Below are 19663 nucleotides of genomic sequence, written 5' to 3'. Positions count from 1 at the left end.
AAAAAAGTATTGAGCAGAAGTAAATTAAGCCATGAAAACAAATATAATTTTACATATATCATAAATGATCGCGTTTTTATGAATATTATTAAATCTCATAAAAAAATATTATGGAACATGATCCAGGAAGTAAGCGGGACTTTCATAGTTTATTACATTAATTCAGTCAATAAGTTTGACCATTATGGTCTTGTGTACAGTAGAACACACACACTTCATTTATTCAATAAAATGTATTTGTCCCGCAACGATTTATTGGAATGTGTTTTGTATTACGTTGTAGGTGTTATGATAACATAGTCCAAATCAGCACCAATAAGGGCATGCATGTACTGTACATACATGTACTGGGCATGCATGTACTGTTATTAATATTATTAGTCGTACAAAAAAAGGTGGACAAGTTTTCATCATTTCGATAGTCACAATAAAGTGCTAATGTTCTGAACAAGCACACTATTGTATTAGTTTCACGTCAGTATTAGCTTCACAAAAGGTTGCACCCAATGCTAGTAAGATTAATTTGAGTTTTTTGAAGATTAAATATGTGCAAAACAAGTAGGAATAAATGTTAATGTTAATCTTATTGGTCGTTTAAGTCCTTTCAGTCTGTCCAATTTCTGTCTTTCCACATGTACAGTTTAGGCCTTTAAACTTCTTAAGCTCATTGAAGCTCAGGGTATAGTCCTCCTCAGACAAACAAGTCCCAGAAAGCCCAGAGTTTCAGTAAGCCTGTGGAGGGATCCCTGAGCTCCGCAGTGGAGATAATAACAATCGTTTCATGTCTAATCCAGTGTAGCAGGACATGCATTCATCCAGTCTTAGGCAGATTCCTTCAAAATACTGTTTTTACTTTGAAATTAAATTAATAGAGGACTCTCAAAGTGGAAGCAAAGACTAATCAGTTTTTCCAAAGGGTTACATATATGGATGTTATATAAACTGTACAGGGACATAAGGTATCAAACATTTTACTGCAGCAAAGTCTATGAACTTTCATGTAAAATCACTTTTTGTCTAGGAAGATTGTGGATGTGTCAGCGCTGCAGTGATGTACCCCACAAACTCAACAAGTGATAAACATAGAAAAGAGTGGTCAATAAGAAAAATAGGTGGTAAAAAATAAAATGTCAGAAATAAAATAAGCATAAAAAAATATATGAATTGTCCAAAACAATACAAACACTACAAGATGTTGAATGTATTCTATGACAGGTTAGACAATATTAATCTCTAGTTCTATATCTGTGATTCCAGAGCAGAGGAGAAACTCCACTGGGTAGCCGAGAAGTAGGGGAAGCTATCAGAGTCTGGACGGGAGTGTGATTCTAAGGATTTGCCAGTATGAGAGCCAGGCTGGGTTAGGAACTGCTTCACATGTCGTGGCAGTGCATGGAGCAGCCAGTCCTCCACCAGCAGACCTTCTCCATGCAGTCCTGAACAGCAGCCCAGCTCCATGGGCAGCTCCTCCAGACTGTTGCTGCGCAGGTCCAGGCGGGACAGCTGGCTCAGGTTGCTTAGGCCTGGAGGCAGGGAACCCAAGGAGTTGTGGGATACATTCAGGCTCCGCAGCTCCAAACAGCGACTGAAGAGCTCTGGAGGCAGACTCTCCAGCCTGTTCCCACTCAGGTCCAGCTCGGTGAGAAATGTCAGCGCCCCTACCTCTGCTGGCAGCTCGTCCAGCAGGTTGCCAGCCAGTAGGAGGCGACGTATGTGGTGGAGGGTGAAGAGGGCCGGGGGAAGGCTCTGGAGCTGGTTGTACCCCAGGTCCAGGAGCTCCAGAGCACGCAGTACACCAACACTAGCCGGTAGAGCCAGAACACAGTTATGGGCCAGCCTGAGGCAGGAGAGGCGGCGGAGGTGTGCCAGCCCTAGAAGTTCCTCCAGGGTGCGCAGGCTGTTGTGCTGCAGGTCCAGGGTGCGCAGGCTGGTGAGGGCCAGCAGGGCAGAGGGCAGGCGCTCCAGGTGGCAGTCCTGCAGCTGCAACTCGGTTAGGCCGGCCACACGCCGCAGGCCCGTCAGCACCAGCAGCCTGGAGCCCTCGTTGTGGATCTCCAGCCTCACCAGGCTCCCTGCCACCTCCCCCAGCTCCCCGGGCACACGCTGCAGCATGCCCCTCAGGACCAGCACCCGGAGATGACGGAGCTGCCTGAGGCTTCCCAGGGCCCAGCCACGGCCCACCCCGCCCTCGCAGCCCAGCCGGCCAGAAAGGTGCAACTCCTGCAGGCCGCGGAGAGAGTAGACCCAGCCAGGGATCTCTGCAGCCTGGGTGAAGGTGAGGTGCAGGGCCTCCAGACGCTCCTGCAGAACCACCAGGGCACCAGGCTGCATGGCTGCAGTACAGTGGTACAAATGAAGCTCCCTGTTGTGACATATAAAACAGTTGAAGCCCCTTTGTCTAGAACACACCAAACCAAACACTTCTATAAAGTGTATATTGCATGTAGATTATTTTAATATTTGGTGGCTTCATTGTTGGCTATATGGCTCACCTGAGTGAGGTCATGTTGGCCACCTGTGCGGGGAGCTTGGCGTCTGAGATGAGCTCCAGCTTGAGCACCACCAGCTGGCTGAGGGTGAAGAGAGCGGGGGGCAGGCGCGGCAGGGCCACCAGCTGCAGCAGGGGCCGTCCCTCTGGGTCGACCGTGGTCATGGAGCGCAGCCTCTCGGCACCCCAGCGCCTCTCCAGGCTCTCCTCCAGCAGGCGTGTCTCGCTGACAGGTGACAGGAAGACAGAAAGGCGCTGGGCCAGTAGGGGGTCGTACTGGTCAGCCATGTGTAACAGGAAGGCCAGGTCATTACATAAGTCAGGGACATCCCTCATGGAGCCCAGCTCCCTCAGTTTGTTAAAGGAGTATTGACGCAGGGAGCTGAGGGGTGCGCAACCACAAACAGAGCACTGTATAGTTAACAACAAAAGTACGAAGAGTATAAAATGCTGCAGACAGTAGTGGAAAAAGTACCAAATTGTCATACTTGAGTAAAAGTACCTTAATAGAAAATACCGTAATAGAAAATTAATCAAGTAAAAGTGAAAGTCACCCAGCAAAATACTACTTAAGTAAAAGTCTAAAAGTATTTGGTTTTAAATATACTTAAGTATCAATAGTAAAAGTATATATGTATAATTTCACAGTATTTATATTAAGCAAACCAGACAGCATGATTTTCTAGTTTTTTTCATTTACGGATAGCCAGGGGCACAGTCCAACACTCAGACTTAATTTACTAATGAAGCATTTTGGGTTTAGTGAGTCCGCCAGACCAGGTGCAGTACGGATGATCAGGGATGTTCTTTTGAGAATTGCATGAATTGGACTGTTTTCCTATCATGCTAAGCATTCAAATGTAACAAGTACTTTTGGGTGTCAGGAGTAAAAAGTACATTATTTTCCTTAAGAATGTAGAGAAGTAAAAGTAAATAAAAAATATAAATAGTAAATTAAAGTAAACTACTTAAGTAGTACTTTAAAGTATTTTTGAATAAGTACATTATACCACTGGCTGCAGAGCAAAGCAAATTAAAATAGATGGGAAAATCAAATGCAAATTACAGTCACAACACTCATAACATTTTGCCACTAATCTGCAATCCAGACCTGTGGAGGATCCAGCTGAGGGTGTAGATGCTCAGCAGGCCAAAGAGCCCCACCAGGCTGACGTAGGCCAGCAGCAACTTGTGGAGGACAGAGGCCAGGGCATGGGTACACTCAAAGGCACTGTAGCCAGTCAGGGCGTGGGCCTGGGGTAGGCAGGTGTGGGTGAATGAGATGGAGCTCATCAGAGGGGTGGTGTAGCCCACAATCAGCACCACCAGCAGCAGCTTGAACACCGTCTGGGCCAAGTACACCTACAGCAGGAGAAAGGAGAAAACAGGGATAGTGAATGTGAAGGTGTGGTGTGGTAAACAGATATATCAAAAAAGAGTTCAGACACGTTCAGTAAATGACCCCTGACCTTGTAGATGACTTCAGAGTTCTCACAGTGGGAGCGGAAGCGGCGCACCCTCTCGAACAGTGCCCTGGCCTGCTCCCCGTCACTCCGGTCCAAACTGGCAACCTGCCGTGAACCATCCAGCACCACAGGGGATTTAGAAGCCGGGACATGGGCCCGGGACAGAGACATGGTGGACAGGGAGGACGTCCGGGAGAGAGTGGAGGGGCAGGGCGAGGGAGGGGCGGCAGTGGACGCGCTATCCGATCTCACCAGCAGGGGGCTGTCTGTGCCCGAGTCCAGGCTGGACTGGCGGTTGCGGGGTACAGGGGGTGAAGACAGGAGAGTAGGAGGAGGCGTTTGGAGATCCTGGGGGCCTGTTTCCTCCCCTCCCCCCTCCTGGCGGGCGGCATGGGACAGGGCGCGGGAGGTCCAGGGAGACTCACAGCACTTGGCCAGGATGGTCAGGAAGTGCTCTATGCGGGCAGAGGTGAGGGGGAAGTGGAACCAGAAGCAACCGCTGGCCAATAGCACCAGGGACTGGAGTAGAGCCACATAGGGGAAGAAGCGGGAGTACCAGGGCAGGGCCTCGTGGTAGCACACCTGGCTAATGTAGACATACTGCTGGTAGTCCAGGTGGGTGCGTCTGCCCCTAGCAGGGGTCCAAGGGTTGGCTGGTAGGGGGGATGCTTTGGTGGGGGGCCTGTTAGGGGGGTGGGGTTGAGGTACGGCACCACTGCTGGAGGAGGTGTTCTGGTTAGTGGGGGTGGTAGTGAGGTCCAGGGGGAGACACACCACCCTGTCTCGAGATAGCAACAGGGTGCCTGACAACACAGATACCATGAGCATCAGCACCACCAGGTACTCCATGAAGACCTCCCACCAGGGCTTCAGCAGCTTGGAGCTGCCCTGACGCTCACTCAGAGAGGCCAGCTCTGACAGGCTGAACATGGCTTATGCTGGGTGAAGAACTGACTAACAAAATGGTGGAATAGTGATTCTGCTGTCACCAACTCCAATGCTTATAGTGCCAGGATCCAGACCTGAAAGGAATCAGTTGCAGCCCTCCAGTGGGACCAGACCCGACATTTAAAAAACACTGGTGTAGGAGATTTGACTGTTGGGAAAGAGACAAGATAATCCGAAAAGGAAGTGAGAGGAAAAAGTGCACTTTATAGGAGACAGACTATTTACAAGACTGGCCTCCAATTCAATCCATTACGTTTTTCCCCAACCAACAAGTCTTGTGGTTTAGAACTGTTACAGAGAGCATTGTTAAACATAGTTAAAAGTGGTTACCCTACCCTGCTGAAAGATAATATGATTCAAAACTACTTGTTTAATATAGTTTAAGGTAATAGGGTAATATGTGACATGTCGTTGACTGTAGATTTAACTGAATGAGAGGACGTTTCTGGCTCCTGGTTGTCTTCATCCCCCTGACACACACTGCCATATATTAGGCAGTAGTCTAGTCAGTATACCAGTGTGCCCTGGTTATGACAGGCAGGGCCATATATTAGGCAGTAGTCTAGTCAGTATACCAGTGTGCCCTGGTTATGACAGGCAGGGCCATATATTAGGCAGTAGTCTAGTCAGTATACCAGTGTGCCCTGGTTATGACAGGCAGGGCCATATATTAGGCAGTAGTCTAGTCAGTATACCAGTGTGCCCTGGTTATGACAGGCAGGGCCATATATTAGGCAGTAGTCTAGTCAGTATACCAGTGTGCCCTGGTTATGACAGGCAGGGTACGCTCCTCGAGGAAGAGTGTCCTACAGAATATTAGAAGTGTCATTCGCATTGTGTTACACATTTATGTGAGTTTGACATTGGAATGCAATATTTCAGTAGCCAATATTTAGGCTAAGATTTGCATTTAAAGTTAATCAGTTACTAAATCAGATGCCTTAATTATTCTCAAGAGTTGTTAAATAACACAATGCAAAAATAGTAAAACTTACCTGCAACCACAGCACGTTTGTCAGACAGCTTTTTCTTTCACAAAAACGTTTTCTTGTCTGTATGCTGCTCAAACGGTGTCTAGAAAAACAACAGTGAATTGCGCGGTGCATCGCTCTGGGGTGACTAGTCCGGTGCGGTCCGGTTCTCTCAAGAATGAAACTTCATAAAAAACTTTTTCTGTTGCGGGCGGTGACTGGTGCTGAGAGTCGAGCGCAGCAGCAGTGGTGACAAACACTGGGTTTTGGCTCTTTAACGGTTGTCATGACGAAGTGAGATGTTGAGAAGAAATCTAATTCATTTCAGCCCAGTCCGTAGCCAAAGCCTTTTATTGCAATAGAAGGCTCTGTCTGTCGCCTAGTCCTACTCTCCTCCAAAAAGTATTATTACAAACAAACAAAATATAAAATAATAATTTACAACAAAAAATATACAGTATCTTTTGTACTTATTTATTTCACCCTGGCTGGCACATGTTCCCTCTTACAGTAGTTTATAGGCTTACAATTTGTATAATGAGACTCCAATAAACCGAAGAGATGAAGGCTATTGTTCAGCTGCCCGGGCCGGGGAGATGAAGCCTTAATGAGCTGTTTAGCTGGGCTAAATATAATTCAAATTACAATGCATCAAATTTATTGTGAGATTAGTATTAATAGTGCATGGTCCTTTGTCAATAAACCAAATAAATAAATTAAATAAACGTATTACTTATTCGAACAATCAATGGACATTTGGAGACGAATGAGCGGGAGGACCGCTGTCAATCAAGGGTCAGCGCTATCCGGGATCCTTGGGACATACACCATTGAAGTTGACATGTGAAAGGGTAAGGGTAAGGGTTAGGTTATGGGTTAAGGTTAGGGTATGGGTTAAGGTTAGGGTTAGGGTTTAGGGTAGTGATCGCACTGCCAGTCGATCAAGTAGGCCAGAGCGCGCAGAGAGCCGATTATGACGTGTCCTGGGCTCCTTCTACGCAACAATGTAAATAACGGTGTAATTGCCGTTTTCAACACAGTGGCTCATTTGCAAAGTTTCACTTGCTCTTGCAACATCTGATTTTACAGACTGCGACAATTACTGTAGCCTATGATTGCAAGACTCCGGTAAGTAGAAGGCTATTTATATCTGTGATAAAATGCCTGGTTTTAGTCAATAGGCCTATTTGTTTAAAAGTAGGCTAATTTGAAATCAATAAATACCCCCCCCCCCCCCCCCCTCTCAGTCATGCCTAGGAGAAGCGCGAGGCTAGTAACCGGAGGGTACTATAACCAGTCCTCCGATGATGAGTCTTCCTCCTGCATCTCCTACAGGGAGAGCCCCGTCAGGTGATTATGTGTATGAGTGCATCTTGCATGTGATCTTTTTTGTATTGAACGGTAGTGTTAGAACAGTGTTAAAACTGTGTGTGTGTCCCTCAGGGTTTTCAATAAGAAGAGAACTGGGGGACATAAGGATTCTTCCCGATCTAGTCAGGCCAGCAGCACTGTCAGTGCCACCAACTTCACCAATGAGCGAAACATCAATGCTGATGACATTGGTACTGCAGACATTACTTCCTGTCCTAGCTAGTTGGTGTTGACGTTGCCAACCTCTATTAGCCCCTTGTGTCGACTAGTCGCCTGGTCTGAGATCTGTTTGTTCTGTCCTTCCAACTCCTGTGGTCATTGTCACGCCATGGCAATGGCCATAGGAGTTGGCAAGACAACATAAATAGATCTGCGACCAGGCCTACCCTCTAACCCCATTGCTTGGATTAGACATTTGTGTCAGTCTGAAATAATTGGATATGTATACACAATATACTGTATATGTCTAAAATACTCAATCTCCCTCTCTCTGCCTCTCCCCTCTCCCTCCCTATGTCAGATTTGGCTCCGACATTGAGGGTCACCCAGAGAAGGCAGACCTTCCTGTCTCCTTCTAGTGTGGCCCCCAGTGTGGCCCTGGAGCCCAGCCTGAGCTTCTCAAGCATGAGCTACAGCTCTGGCTACTGCTCTGAAGAGCCACAAAGGCCTAGGACATGCTCCAGCAGGAGCTTCTCTAGTGGAATTGGCACAAGGACCGATTCTATTTTCAGTGAGTGCAATGTGTATGTGTTTGTGTACGAGAGACAACATTAGAGACAGCTGGTCTCTATACTCGTAGTTTGTTAGCATTAGCTGAGCGTTAGCTTTTCTCTCTGCTTGTGCCTTGTTTGTTAGCATTAGTATTAGCTTTGGCCCAATGTGTTTCCCCCTGTAGCCCGTTCATGGTTGCCTTCCTGGTTGCCTTCCTGGTTTGCCATCCTGCTCTTCCTCCTCCCCTTTCTTCTGTCCTTCGGTGAGTGCTACATCACATGTTTACACATCTAAATGTCCTCCTAATCAACTAGATGTCCTCTGTGTAACTAGTACTACAATGTCTTCCCAGCAGTATTCCTGTTTTCAACTGCATTCCCCACCATGAACCTTAATCTGATGACCCGACCGACTCAACCTGACCCTCGACCTGATCTGACTCAAAAGACTACTACGGTAGGACCTGTTTTTCATCTGTCTAATACTGTACTTAGCCCTACTGTTTGTCTCATGTCTATTATCTATGCATTGATTGGGTGAATGTTGCATTGAAGTTATGAGCCTGATTGTCCAATAAGGACTTGTTGAATCTCTTTCTACAGCATGGAACTCCTATCATGAATTCAGCTTTCCAAATGCAAATGGATACTATACTGGTGAGAGAGAGAGGGAGAGAGAGAGAGAAAGTGAGAGAAGGGGGGGGGGGGGGGTAGGTACCGAAAATAGGTTGGGGTCAATTCTATTTTAATACCTTCACTTCAGGGAAGTACACTAAAATTCCAATTCCTAGTCTCTTATGCTTTTCAATTCTGAAAATTTTTCATTTAAATTGGAGTTTGGTTCACTTTCTCAATTGACTAGAATTGAAATGGAATTGACCTCAATCATGATGGACATGTTGCATGTGTGTGTGTGTGTCTTGCAGGGAGAGATTGAAATTATGAAACAGAAAGAAAACCAGCAACAGGACATTTCTGAGGTGAGACGCGTCAATCTAACCCTTTAAATAGACATACCTTCAAAGTTTAAAAACACTGCCCAATGTTGTGTTTCGTCCAATATTCTTTAATTTAGGTGTCAATAATTGCCTCTCAGGAAGGAATGAAGACAATTTAATTGAATTGAATTGAGTTTGTCTTCCCCTATAGATGTTACAAAGAATGACTAAGGACCTGAGGTGTGTGAAGACCGAGATTGACGACATGAGAGTGAGGGTGGACAGGTGAGTGTGTGCCAGTCCTGAAACAAGCTCAGTGCCTTGCCCCTAGCTCCTAGCCCCTAACCCCTAGCCCCTAGCCCCTAGCTCCTACTCCTGAAAGTTATGTTGTTTTCTATTCTACAAGACAAACCTCTCCCAAAATGGAAAATAAAGTTGTATTGTATTGTCTCTAGTGTGGACTTTGAGAGTGTGAGCTTTGGTCGTCGCCTGGATCAGGAAGCTACAGAGTTCAGCAAGCAGGTGGCTGATCTACAAGAACACCTACTCTTTACTAGAGGAAGAGTTAGTGCCCTGGAGGACGTCAGCGACACGGTAACACACACACACACACACACACACGCGCGCGCGCGCGCACATACCCTTTATTTCATAATATATGTGATCTCTCTGTTTCTGTAGCTGCAGCATCAGGTGACCTCTATAAAGAACCAGCCTCCTCCCGCTCTGACACCAACCAACACACACCTGACCCCTGAGTTCATAGAGGCCATGGGCAAATGGCTCAGAGATAGATTGGCCCAGGTACAGTGGCTTGCGAAAGTATACACCCCCCGTGGCAATTTTCCTATTTTGTTGCCTTACAACCTGGAATTAAAATAGATTTTGGGGGGGTTGTATAATTTGATTTACACATCATGCCAACCACTTTGAAGAAGCAAAATGTTTATTTATTGTGAAACAGACAAGAAATGCCACAAAAAACAGAACTTCAGCGTGCATAACTATTCACCCCCCCAAAAGTCAATACTTGGTAGAGCCTCCTTTAGCAGCAATTACAACTGCAAGTCTATTGGGGTATGTCTTTATAAGCTTGGCACATCTAGCCCGCTGGGATTTTTGCTCATTCTTCAAGGCAAAACTGCTCCGGCTCCTTCAAGTTGGATGGGTTCCGCTGGTGTACAGCAATATTTAACTCATACCACAGATTCTCAAATGGATTGAGGTCTGGGCTTTGACTTGGCCATTCCAAGATATTTAAATGTTTCCCCTTAAACCACTCAAGTGTTGCTTTATCAGTATAATTAGGGTCATTGTCTTGCTGGAAGGTGAATCTCCATCCCAGTCTCAAATCTCTGGAAGACTGAAACAGGTTTTCCTCAATAATTTCCCTGTATTTTGCACCATCCATCATTCCTTCATTTCTGACCAGTTTCCCAGTCATTGCTGATGAAAAACATCCACACAGCATGATGCTGCCACCAGCATGCTTCACTGTGGGGATTATGTTCTCGGGGTGATGAGAGGTGTTGGGTTTGCGCCAGACATAGTTTTCCTTGATGGCCAAAAAGCTACATTTTTGTCTAATCTGACCAAACTTCCATAAGTTTGAGGAGTCTCCCACATGCCTTTTGGCGAACACCAAACGTGTTTGCTTATTTTTTTCTTTAAGCAATGGCTTTTTTCTGGCCACTCTTCCGTAAAGCCCAGCTCTGTGAAGTGTGCGGCTTAAATTGGGCCAATGGACAGATTCTCCAATCTCTGCTGTGGAGCTTTGCAGCTCCTTCAGGGTTATCTTTGGTCTCTTTGTTTCCTCTCCTCTCTGATTAATGCCCTCCTTGCCTGGTCCATGAGTTTTGGTGGGCGGCCCTCTCTTGGCAGGTTTGTTGTAGTGCCATATTCTTTCCATTTTGTTGTAATCAATTTAATGGTGCTCTGTGGGATGTTGAAAGTTTTGGATATGTTTTTATAACCCAACCCTGATATGTACTTCTCCACTACTTCGTCCCTGACCTGTTTGGAGAGCTCCTTGGTCTTCATGGTGCCACTTGGCAGTGTTGCAGACTCTGGGGCCTTTCGGAACAGGTGTATATATATACTGGGATCATGTGACACTTTGATTGCACACAGGTGGACTTTATTTAACTAATTATGTGACTTCTGAAGGTAATTGGTTGTACCAGATCATATTTAGTGGCTTCATAGCAAAGGGTGTGAATACATATGCACAAACCACTTTTCCATTTTAATTTTTTTTTTTTTTTTGAAATAAGTTTTTATTTTTTCATTTCACTTAACCAATTTGGACTATTTTGTGTATTTCCATTACATTAAATCCAAATAAAAATCAATTTCAATTACAGGTTGTAATGCAACAAAATAGGAAAATTGCCAAGGTGATGAATACTTTTGCAAGGCAATGTAGATGTTAAATTTTTTGGATATTTTGTATTATTTGCCCCAAAAATGAACATGAAATGTGATAGAATTGTGTGTAAATGTATGTTTGTGTGTGTCAGGATGAGAGACAGGATGTGACACAGGTGGTGAAAGACTGCAGTCGTCCACTGGCTGACAAAATGCCCAACTTTGCCCTCGAGTCCCAAGGTTTGTGACTGATCACTTTTTTGGGGGGGCACATTTAAAAAATATACATATATATATATTTCACCTTTATTTAACCAGTTAAGCTAGTTGAGAACAAGTTTTAATTTACAACTGTGACCTGGCCAAAGCAGGTCACAGTTGCAACCCATGTTACACATGGAATAAACAAGCGTACGTACTGTCAAGACCGGGTTACAAACTCGGGTCTCCGGTGTGAGAAACAGTCACTTAGTAAACTGAGCCACTAATAGTAGGCAGAACCCAGAAGATGAGGCAGACACAGCAGTACTTGAGACTGTTTTAATAAAGTAAAAAGGAAAGCTCTTCAGGCAAAAATATAAATCCACAACATCAAAAGTAATTCTAAGAGAAAAAGGTAAAAAACACAATGGGGGCATCTAGTGGCCAAAACCGGAACAATCCTGGCCAAATCCTGACACGTACAGTAAATAACACAATAGAAAAAAAGGAAGTCTATATACAGTGTGTGCAAATGACATAAAATAAATCTGTTCCCAAGTATTCCCACGCATAATAGAGAGACACGTGATCATACACCAATGTAAGCAAGGTTTGAAGTGATCATGTTTTTGTCAAATATTATATCAGTTTGGAATTATTTTATGTTCCAGCCCCTCGATCATCCGCTCAAAAAAAAATCTGCCCACGGCTGAATCTAGTTCATGATCCCTGGTATAGACTATATTATTGAATATGCTCAGAGCTCTCTGTGTGTGTGTCTGTGTGTGTGTGTGTGTGTGTGTGTGTAGGTGCCAGCATTGTAACCAGTCGTTGCTCTGAGACATATAAGACCAGTTCGGCCCGAGTGAGTTTCCTGGGGATTCCCCTGTGGTCTCCATCAGAGAGCCCCCGGACTGTAATTCAGGTAAGTACCTCTCTCTCTCTCTCTCTCTCTCTCTCTGCATGTGTGTCTGTCTCTCTTCCTCTCTCCTGCCTCACTCCTCTACTCACACTTTCTCACCCTCCGTCTGTCTCTCTCCTTCCTTTGTAAACTGTAATGTAATGTGACCATGATTGAATGCACTTTAAAGATCACTGTCAGCCTGACACGCCTCTGTCTTGCTTCCCCCCTACTCTTCCCTTTCTCTCCTCTCCAAAGGGCCAGCTGGTGCAGCCTGGTAAGTGTTGGCCTTTCCGCGGGGCCCAGGGCACCATGACTGTGGCTCTGTCTCACCCTGTCCACGTCACCCACGTTACCATGGAGCACATCTCCACTGCCGTCTCTCCAACTGGACACATAGACAGCGCTCCTAAGGACTTTGCCGTCTACGTGAGTCACCTCTGACCCCTGTATATTTGATCATAACCACACAGGAATGTTTTTGGAGTGTTATGCTGAGTACCTTTAATTAACTCTCTCTGTCTCTCTCGCTCTCTCTCTCTCTCTCTCTCTTTCTCTCTCTCTCTCTCTCTCTCTCTCTCTGTGTCTGTAGGGCATAACTACTGACAGTGAAGAGGGAACCCTGCTCGGGACTTTCATGTTTAACCAGGCTGGGGATCCAATCCAGACATTTAAACTGCCTGTGAGTCAGACACTAACAAAGAGATATTAGAGATACACATGGTAGAGACCCACTGGGCACACACTGGTTGAATCAACATTGTTTAAACGTCATTTCAATAAAATGATGTTGAACCAAAGTGGAATAGACGTTGACTTGACATCTGTGCCCTGTGGGGATACACATGGTAGAGATACAGATAACATGATTCCAGACATTGACACAGATTATTTCAATTTCATTTGGCTTTAAGCAGTTTAATTTTTGGGGTGATTGTTTGTGCAACAGGCGGGCTGATATAATAAAAGTGTCAAAATGATTATAACAGTGGACTTCTCTCTCTCAGAACCCTAACAGTGTGTATCGTTATGTGGAGCTCCGTATCATCAGCAACTGGGGTCACCAGGACTACACATGTGTGTATCGCTTCCGGGTTCACGGCAAGATGCCTTCTGCGTGAGACAGATCCGCTGTCCACCCCAACCCCAGTGTGTGTCATCCAACCCAATAATATCTTATTTTCCATACTGGAGCGTATATATTTTGCCTCTAGCAAATATGTAAATCTAAATAAAATCTCAATTTGGTCGATTCTGGGGTGAATTAATGCGTACAAACTCACATATATATATATATATAGTATTGACACACACGATAAGATGCACAATAAGATGCATTGATGCTCCATATCCACCAGGGGTCATTGATGATTAGGCAAAGACTACCATTGTCAAGCACCGCAACTATAGGCTTCTAACTATGTTGAAGAGTCACTAAATGAATGTGGGAGGAAATGTATTTCTTGGTCCATTGTCTTGTCCTGGTGATAACACATAGGTAGGCTACTGTGCAGTAACAGCATGGGATTGTGTTTTTGGATTTGCCATTTGTTTGATGTTATTAAACTTCCATTTGTTCCATTTTGCAGGTGTGTGTGTGTGTGTGTGGCATCTGTGTCAGGTGGAGTTTTAGAATGCTTACAGTAACTACATGGAGGGAGATGGCCAATATGATGTAGCTATTGTACACAGCGGTGTGTTTCTTAGTGTGTATGTCTATTTGTGATGGCCTAAAGAGGTTAGAAAAACCAATGCTGGGACTGGATGGGTGTGACCTTGCAGTGATGGGAACCAGAGTGGATGTGAAAGGGATGTGTCAAGTCGAGAGAGAAAATCTCATGAGAGTGTGAAGAGAAGACAGCTGTAAGAGACAGAGGATTGTGCAGATTATTCTGCCTCATATATGATACGCACGTGCATCTAAATTCATGTTTAATTCACCTCTATCCTTATATGCAGATAACTGCCAAGATATTGTAAAACACCAACATAAAGTGTCTTAACAGGGCGTTGGGCCACCATGAGCTGCCAGAAGAGCTTTAATTATCCTTGGCATAGATGCTACAAGTGTCTGGAACTCTATTGGAGGGAAGTAACAACATTCTTTCATGAGAAATTCAATCATTTGGTGTTTTGTTGGTGGTATAAAATGCTGTCTCAGGCACTGCTCCAGAATCTTTCATAAGTGTTCAATTGGGTTGAGATCTGGTAACAGACACACACACACACACACACTCTTTATTAAACCCCCATGCTCCTTTGAGACCCCTCTTTTAAAGTCACTGAAATCTCTTCTTCTAGCCATTGTAGCCCAAACGTATTTTATTTTACTTAACCTTTATTTAACTAAGCAAGTCAGTTAAGAACAAATTTTTGTTTACAATGACAGCTTACCTCGACCAGACCCTAACGACACTGAGCCAATTGTGCGCCGCCCTATGGGACTCCCAATTACGGACGGTTGTGATACAGCCTGGAATCAAACCAGGGTCTGTAGTGATGCCTCTAGCACTGAGATGCAGTGCCTTAGACCGCCCGAGTGGGCAACTGGGCAACATTTTTATACATGATAAGCATGATGGGATGTTAATCACTTAAATAACTCAGGAACCACACCTGCTTTCAATATCCTCCTGAGACGTAAGTGTTTGGAGTGGGGGAAAAAATTACCAAGAACTTTAAAAAATATATATATTGTTATTTATCTTTTATGTGTGTGGGATCTTGTTTTTGTATTGTAGCCTTTTTGCACTACAAAGCTGCATGTTCGTTTTGTTACTCTTTATTGTTTTGTTGCTGGTTCACATGAATAAACATGAACGCCTTCCACGCGGCACCATGGTCCAATCCTTCCAACAACGATCGTTACATAAAAAACATAGTTGCGCCATCCAGGTGTCCACTACAGAGGACATTTCTTGATAAGCTCTTATTTAATGTGCAAAAGTATTACAGTCCTGACAACTCACTTAACTATTCCTGAGATATTCACTTACTAGAAACAATTTTAATATCAAACTCACAAAAATCTGAATTCCATAAAATAAGCTAATTTTGACTAAAGAACCAGTAAGATAAAGTTGTCAAGGTCACACCCCCACACGTGATATAATTTATAAGCCCAGAATGTCCTCTCAAAGTGACAACAGGACTTAATAGGGTGGCGTGTATGGCCTCAGAGATAAGGACCAAGAACTGATGTCCACTAGAGGACAACATGAAATGCTGGGTCTCAGAAGGCTATAGTTTGTATCCCTCATTTACTCAAGTGTTTCCTTTATTTTGGCAGTTACCTGCATATCCTTACATATTGGGCACAGTAGTTGAATGCACTATTGCTATTCTGGATATTTCTGTTGATATTGTATCTCTATACAAACCTGCAAAGTCAGTTGAATACAAAATACTCTATTTGGTGTGTTGGCTATTTGTTTGTGCTTGCTTATTCATGTGTGTGAGGCAGAGAGACTGGTGTTTTGGGTGTGGTGTGTGTGACAGAGGCTTCACACGTCCACCCTGTGTGTTTGGATGTGTGTGTGAGTGCTTGAGCGTACTTGACTATGAGTGTCAGTAAATGGACTTCCCCTCCATCAGAGTTTGTTTTATCTTAGAAGGAAATTTATTACAATTCATACATATCAGATTCAACATCAATGCGGGGTAGAGAGCAGAGACCTGAGTCACTGGGCAAAAACAGTCCCGTCATACACAGAGATCCACTCAATCAGAGTTTAGAATACAGGGATACAGTGCTTTTTTTTATTTTACATTTTGTTGTGTTACAAAGTGGGCTTAACATTTATTTAATTGTCATTTGTTAACGATCTACACAGTCTAATTTTAAATTGGAAGGAAAATTATAACTTTTTCAAAGCAAATTATGGAAAACAAAAAACAAAATATATTAGATAAATATTCAACCACCTGAGTCAATACATGTTAGAATCACCTTTGCCGCAGTTACAGCTGTGAGTATTTCTGGGTAAGTCTATATCACGATCGTCATACCGATGAGACCATGGCGCAGCGTGAGATGAATACATTCTTCTTTAATAAACGAAGAACACTTGTTGGCCGGTAGGGATATCCTTGTCTCATCGCGCACCAGCGACTCCTGTGGCAGGCCGGGCGCAGTGCGCGCTAACCAAGGTTGCCAGGTGCACGGTGTTTCCCCCGACACATTGGTGCGGCTGGCTTCCGGGTTGGATGCGCGCTTGGTTGGATTGTGTATCGGACGACGCATGACTTTCAACCTTCGTCTCTACGGGAGTTGTAGCGATGAGACAAGATAGTAGCTACTAAAACAATTGGATACCACGAAATTGGGGAGAAAAACGGGGTAAAATTCAACAAAAAAAACACTATTATTGCACACAGACTGAGTCTATGCAATGTATTATTCCTGAACGTATGAAGGCTTGCCATAACAAAGAGGTTGAATACTTATTGACTCAAGACATTACAGCTTTTCATTTTTAATTAATGTGTAAAAAATCTCTAAAAACATAATTCCACTTTGACATTATGGGGTCTTGTGTGTAAATCAGTGACACAAAATACCACTGTAATCCATTTTATATGCAGGCTGTCACACAACAAAAGATTGAAAAAGTCAAGGGGTGTGAACACTTTCTGAAGGCACTGTACATCATTTTACTACCATCAAGGCCCAAAATATAAGTGCCTTTTTATCATCTCATAACACTTTTGCTGGATCAAGATTAGCGAGATTCGTGACAGTGACATAAGTGCTTTTTAACACTATGACTGATATCTTAGCTGTGAATGAGGGGGAAGTGTTAAGATGAGACCACACAGAGCAGTCACCTCCTCTTCACTCATCTACAGTATGACAGATGATAAATGCTAAATAAATTAGGATACATGACATTTCCATGTGGTGGTGGTGTTAGGTTATTATACTGTAATGTAGTGTACAGGGAGGTATGACTGCCTTGGGTACCATAGAGTTTCAGAGTTCTCACACCCCCTGACCTCCCACTATCCTTTCATAGTAAGCGAGAGAGTAGCATCACGTGATAGGCTTCTAGGCAATATACACAAGACTAGAAACAGAGTGAAATGCCACGAAGAAAGATTTAGAGAGAGAAAATATAACAGGAAGGCAGAGCTACAGAGCAGCCACGACACATAGATGTGTCAAGAAATGTCTGGTAGTGGGCGTGGCCAGGAGACCTCTTCAACAAATGTAATCTATTATTATACCAGGGGTCGTTTTTTTGTTCTTCTCCAAATCTAGAGTAGTCACAAGCTCCTGTCCTCTCACTCACCTTCTCACCCTTTTCCATGCAATGTGAGAGAGAGAGAAAGAGGGGAAATGAATGTGTGAGATGGGTGGGTGGGGGAGCGAGTCCTGTTGGTGACAGAGAAAAAGAAGATGTGGGCCATGAGAAAGTACACCCAGCCCCCTGACTGAAACCACAGCCACCAACCAACCACATATACAGAGATACACACAGCCAGCTGTAACCATGGCCTACTGCTGACGGCAACCCTCTGACCATCTCCATCTCTCTCCGGCCATCTCCATCTCTCTCCGGCCATCTCCATCTCTCTCCGGCCATCTCCATCTCTCTCCGGCCATCTCCATCTCTCTCCGGCCATCTCCATCTCTCTCCGGCCATCTCCATCTCTCTCCGGCCATCTCCATCTCTCTCCGGCCATCTCCATCTCTCTCCGGCCATCTCCATCTCTCTCCGCATGTTCATTTGTTGGATATGTTTTATTGGTTAATGTTTGGTAATGTGTGATTAGTGAGGCAAATTTGGACTCCTTGTTGCTATCAGCGATGGGCGCTTTTTTCATTAGATCATTTCCTCCTGTGGTTGCCCCATGCTGGGAAAATGTGCAAGTGAGAAAACGCCTATTGTTTCTCCTCTATTCTGTATCGGACGATTTTGTATACAGAATTTGGATGTCTTTACTGTTTTACTGTTTGTATGTCTTCAAGGGTGTGTCCTGAATGGTGTAGCCTGTGTGACTATATGCTGTGTGGGACTGTTCACGTTTGTGAGTGTGTGCACTGTATGCATGCACATGTGTATGTGACTTTGCCTGTTTGCATTGGACTTTGCCTGCTTGCAGATGCACAATAACGTGTGGTATGTGTGTGTATGTATTCATGTGTTTGTATCTCTGGGAGAGCTTAAGGCCATCTCTGGTTGATGTGTTAAAACCACAATAGTCAGTGACATTGGGCTGGGCCCAGCACTCTCTTCTCTGGCCCCACTCGTTTATTAGATACAGACAACTTGTTTTGCGTCATATCTTTTTGCTTGTTAAGTTTGAAAATAATCTTAATTAAGTATCTATTTTCAATCAATAATTCATACAATTCATGAGTTGACAATATTTTTAAATACACATTGCAAATTAGAAGGCACACCTTTAAAAAATACTTCAATTTGTTGGTCAATAAATACTGATAATAAAAAAGTCCTGTAATTTATGATAAAGTTTTGCTTGTATGCCGTCTATTTAATGGTACTCATTTAGAGCAGTTTTTTTAAATTAGAGGTGGGTAGCCACCAGGGAGGGAGGTGGGAGGAGGCCAGAGTACTGGCATGGTTTGGTGGGTCGTCATCATGAGCTTCCATTTGAGTGGACCTGACTGCTGCAGGACCTGTGTAATCAGGGAGGGGAGTCTTGGGATGGCTCTTCCTTGGCGTACTCAAAGCTGTCATCGTTCTCTTCGTCACTCTTGTTCTCTGGTGTGCTGTCAGACTGACTTCAAGACTGGCTGTTGCACTCGGGTTCATGTTTTCTCTCCTCTTCACCCCTCTCTGTTAACTTGTCACCTTCTTCCTCACCTCTCTCTCCTCCCTTGTCCCCTTCTTCCTCACCTCTCTCTGCTCACTTGTCCCCTTCTTCCTAACCTCTCTCCGCTCCCTTGTCCCCTTCTTCCTCACCTCTCTCCGCTCCCTTGTCCCCTTCTTCCTCACCTCTCTCCGCTCCCTTGTCCCCTTCTTCCTCACCTCTCTCTGCTCCCTTGTCCTCCTCGTGGCAGGAGCAGATATAACTCACTGGGAGTCGAGCAGTAAGTTTTCAGCCACATACTCTCTACTCGGCACCTGTCCTTCCAACAAGATTGGGAGCCATGATGGAAAATTTGCTCAGTTGTGATAAACAAGGGGGACCACAGCACCTAGACCACATCCTAACATTGTGTATTCACAAGTTGAGTCCAACCCCAGGTCGCTCTCTGACCAGAGAGAGTCTTGTGTTTGCATCCTCACCTGTCGCTCCATTCGTGCTTGTGATGCTGGTTTCATAACCAAAGCC

The 19663-nt window shown here is 44.5% G+C and overlaps 2 protein-coding genes across 5 annotated transcripts; one reads left to right on the top strand and one right to left on the bottom strand.

Moving 5' to 3' along the window:
• Nucleotides 1–1221: 1221 nt before the first annotated feature.
• Nucleotides 1222–6455, bottom strand: LOC109891987 (volume-regulated anion channel subunit LRRC8D-like). The gene is made up of 5 exons (XM_031834529.1): nt 5898–6455; nt 3958–5050; nt 3600–3850; nt 2493–2870; nt 1222–2362 (listed from the first exon to the last, which is right to left on the bottom strand). The coding sequence occupies exons 2-5, from the start codon at nt 4882–4884 to the stop codon at nt 1240–1242; spliced, it is 2679 nt and encodes an 892-aa protein (XP_031690389.1). The 5' UTR covers nt 4885–5050; nt 5898–6455; the 3' UTR covers nt 1222–1239.
• Nucleotides 6456–6675: 220 nt separating this feature from the next.
• LOC109891986 (SUN domain-containing protein 2) lies at nt 6676–13942 on the top strand. Of its 4 annotated transcripts, XM_031834526.1 has the most exons (17): nt 6676–6724; nt 6963–7001; nt 7121–7223; nt 7317–7435; nt 7765–7974; nt 8140–8217; nt 8308–8411; nt 8558–8611; nt 8881–8934; nt 9104–9177; nt 9348–9486; nt 9574–9696; nt 11412–11499; nt 12270–12385; nt 12620–12790; nt 12954–13043; nt 13369–13942. In XM_031834526.1, the coding sequence occupies exons 3-17, from the start codon at nt 7123–7125 to the stop codon at nt 13480–13482; spliced, it is 1635 nt and encodes a 544-aa protein (XP_031690386.1). In that variant the 5' UTR covers nt 6676–6724; nt 6963–7001; nt 7121–7122; the 3' UTR covers nt 13483–13942. The 4 variants fall into 4 exon arrangements, with proteins under 4 accessions (XP_031690386.1, XP_031690387.1, XP_031690388.1 ...); XM_031834527.1 differs by having other exon boundaries at nt 6691–7001; nt 8311–8411; XM_031834524.1 differs by lacking the exon at nt 6676–6724 and having other exon boundaries at nt 6750–7001.
• Nucleotides 13943–19663: the final 5721 nt, after the last annotated feature.

This window comes from Oncorhynchus kisutch, linkage group LG10, assembly GCF_002021735.2.
Source record: "Oncorhynchus kisutch isolate 150728-3 linkage group LG10, Okis_V2, whole genome shotgun sequence".
Taxonomy (NCBI): Eukaryota; Metazoa; Chordata; class Actinopteri; order Salmoniformes; family Salmonidae; genus Oncorhynchus; species Oncorhynchus kisutch.
The sequence above is the reverse complement of the archived record's forward strand: the minus strand, read 5'-3'. Positions and strand labels throughout refer to the sequence as shown.

Coding starts and splice junctions, on each gene's coding strand:
- LOC109891987 (XM_031834529.1), bottom strand. CDS start 4,884: ATGTTCAGCCTGTCAGAGCTGGCCTCTCTGAGTGAGCGTCAGGGCAGC. Junction 3,851..3,957: donor ACTCTGAAGTCATCTACAAG/GTCAGGGGTCAT, acceptor CTCCTGCTGTAG/GTGTACTTGGCCCAGACGGT. Junction 2,363..2,492: donor GCCAACATGACCTCACTCAG/GTGAGCCATATA, acceptor ATGTCACAACAG/GGAGCTTCATTTGTACCACT.
- LOC109891986 (XM_031834526.1), top strand. CDS start 7,123: ATGCCTAGGAGAAGCGCGAGGCTAGTAACCGGAGGGTACTATAACCAG. Junction 8,612..8,880: donor TGCAAATGGATACTATACTG/GTGAGAGAGAGA, acceptor TGTGTCTTGCAG/GGAGAGATTGAAATTATGAA. Junction 9,178..9,347: donor ATGAGAGTGAGGGTGGACAG/GTGAGTGTGTGC, acceptor TATTGTCTCTAG/TGTGGACTTTGAGAGTGTGA.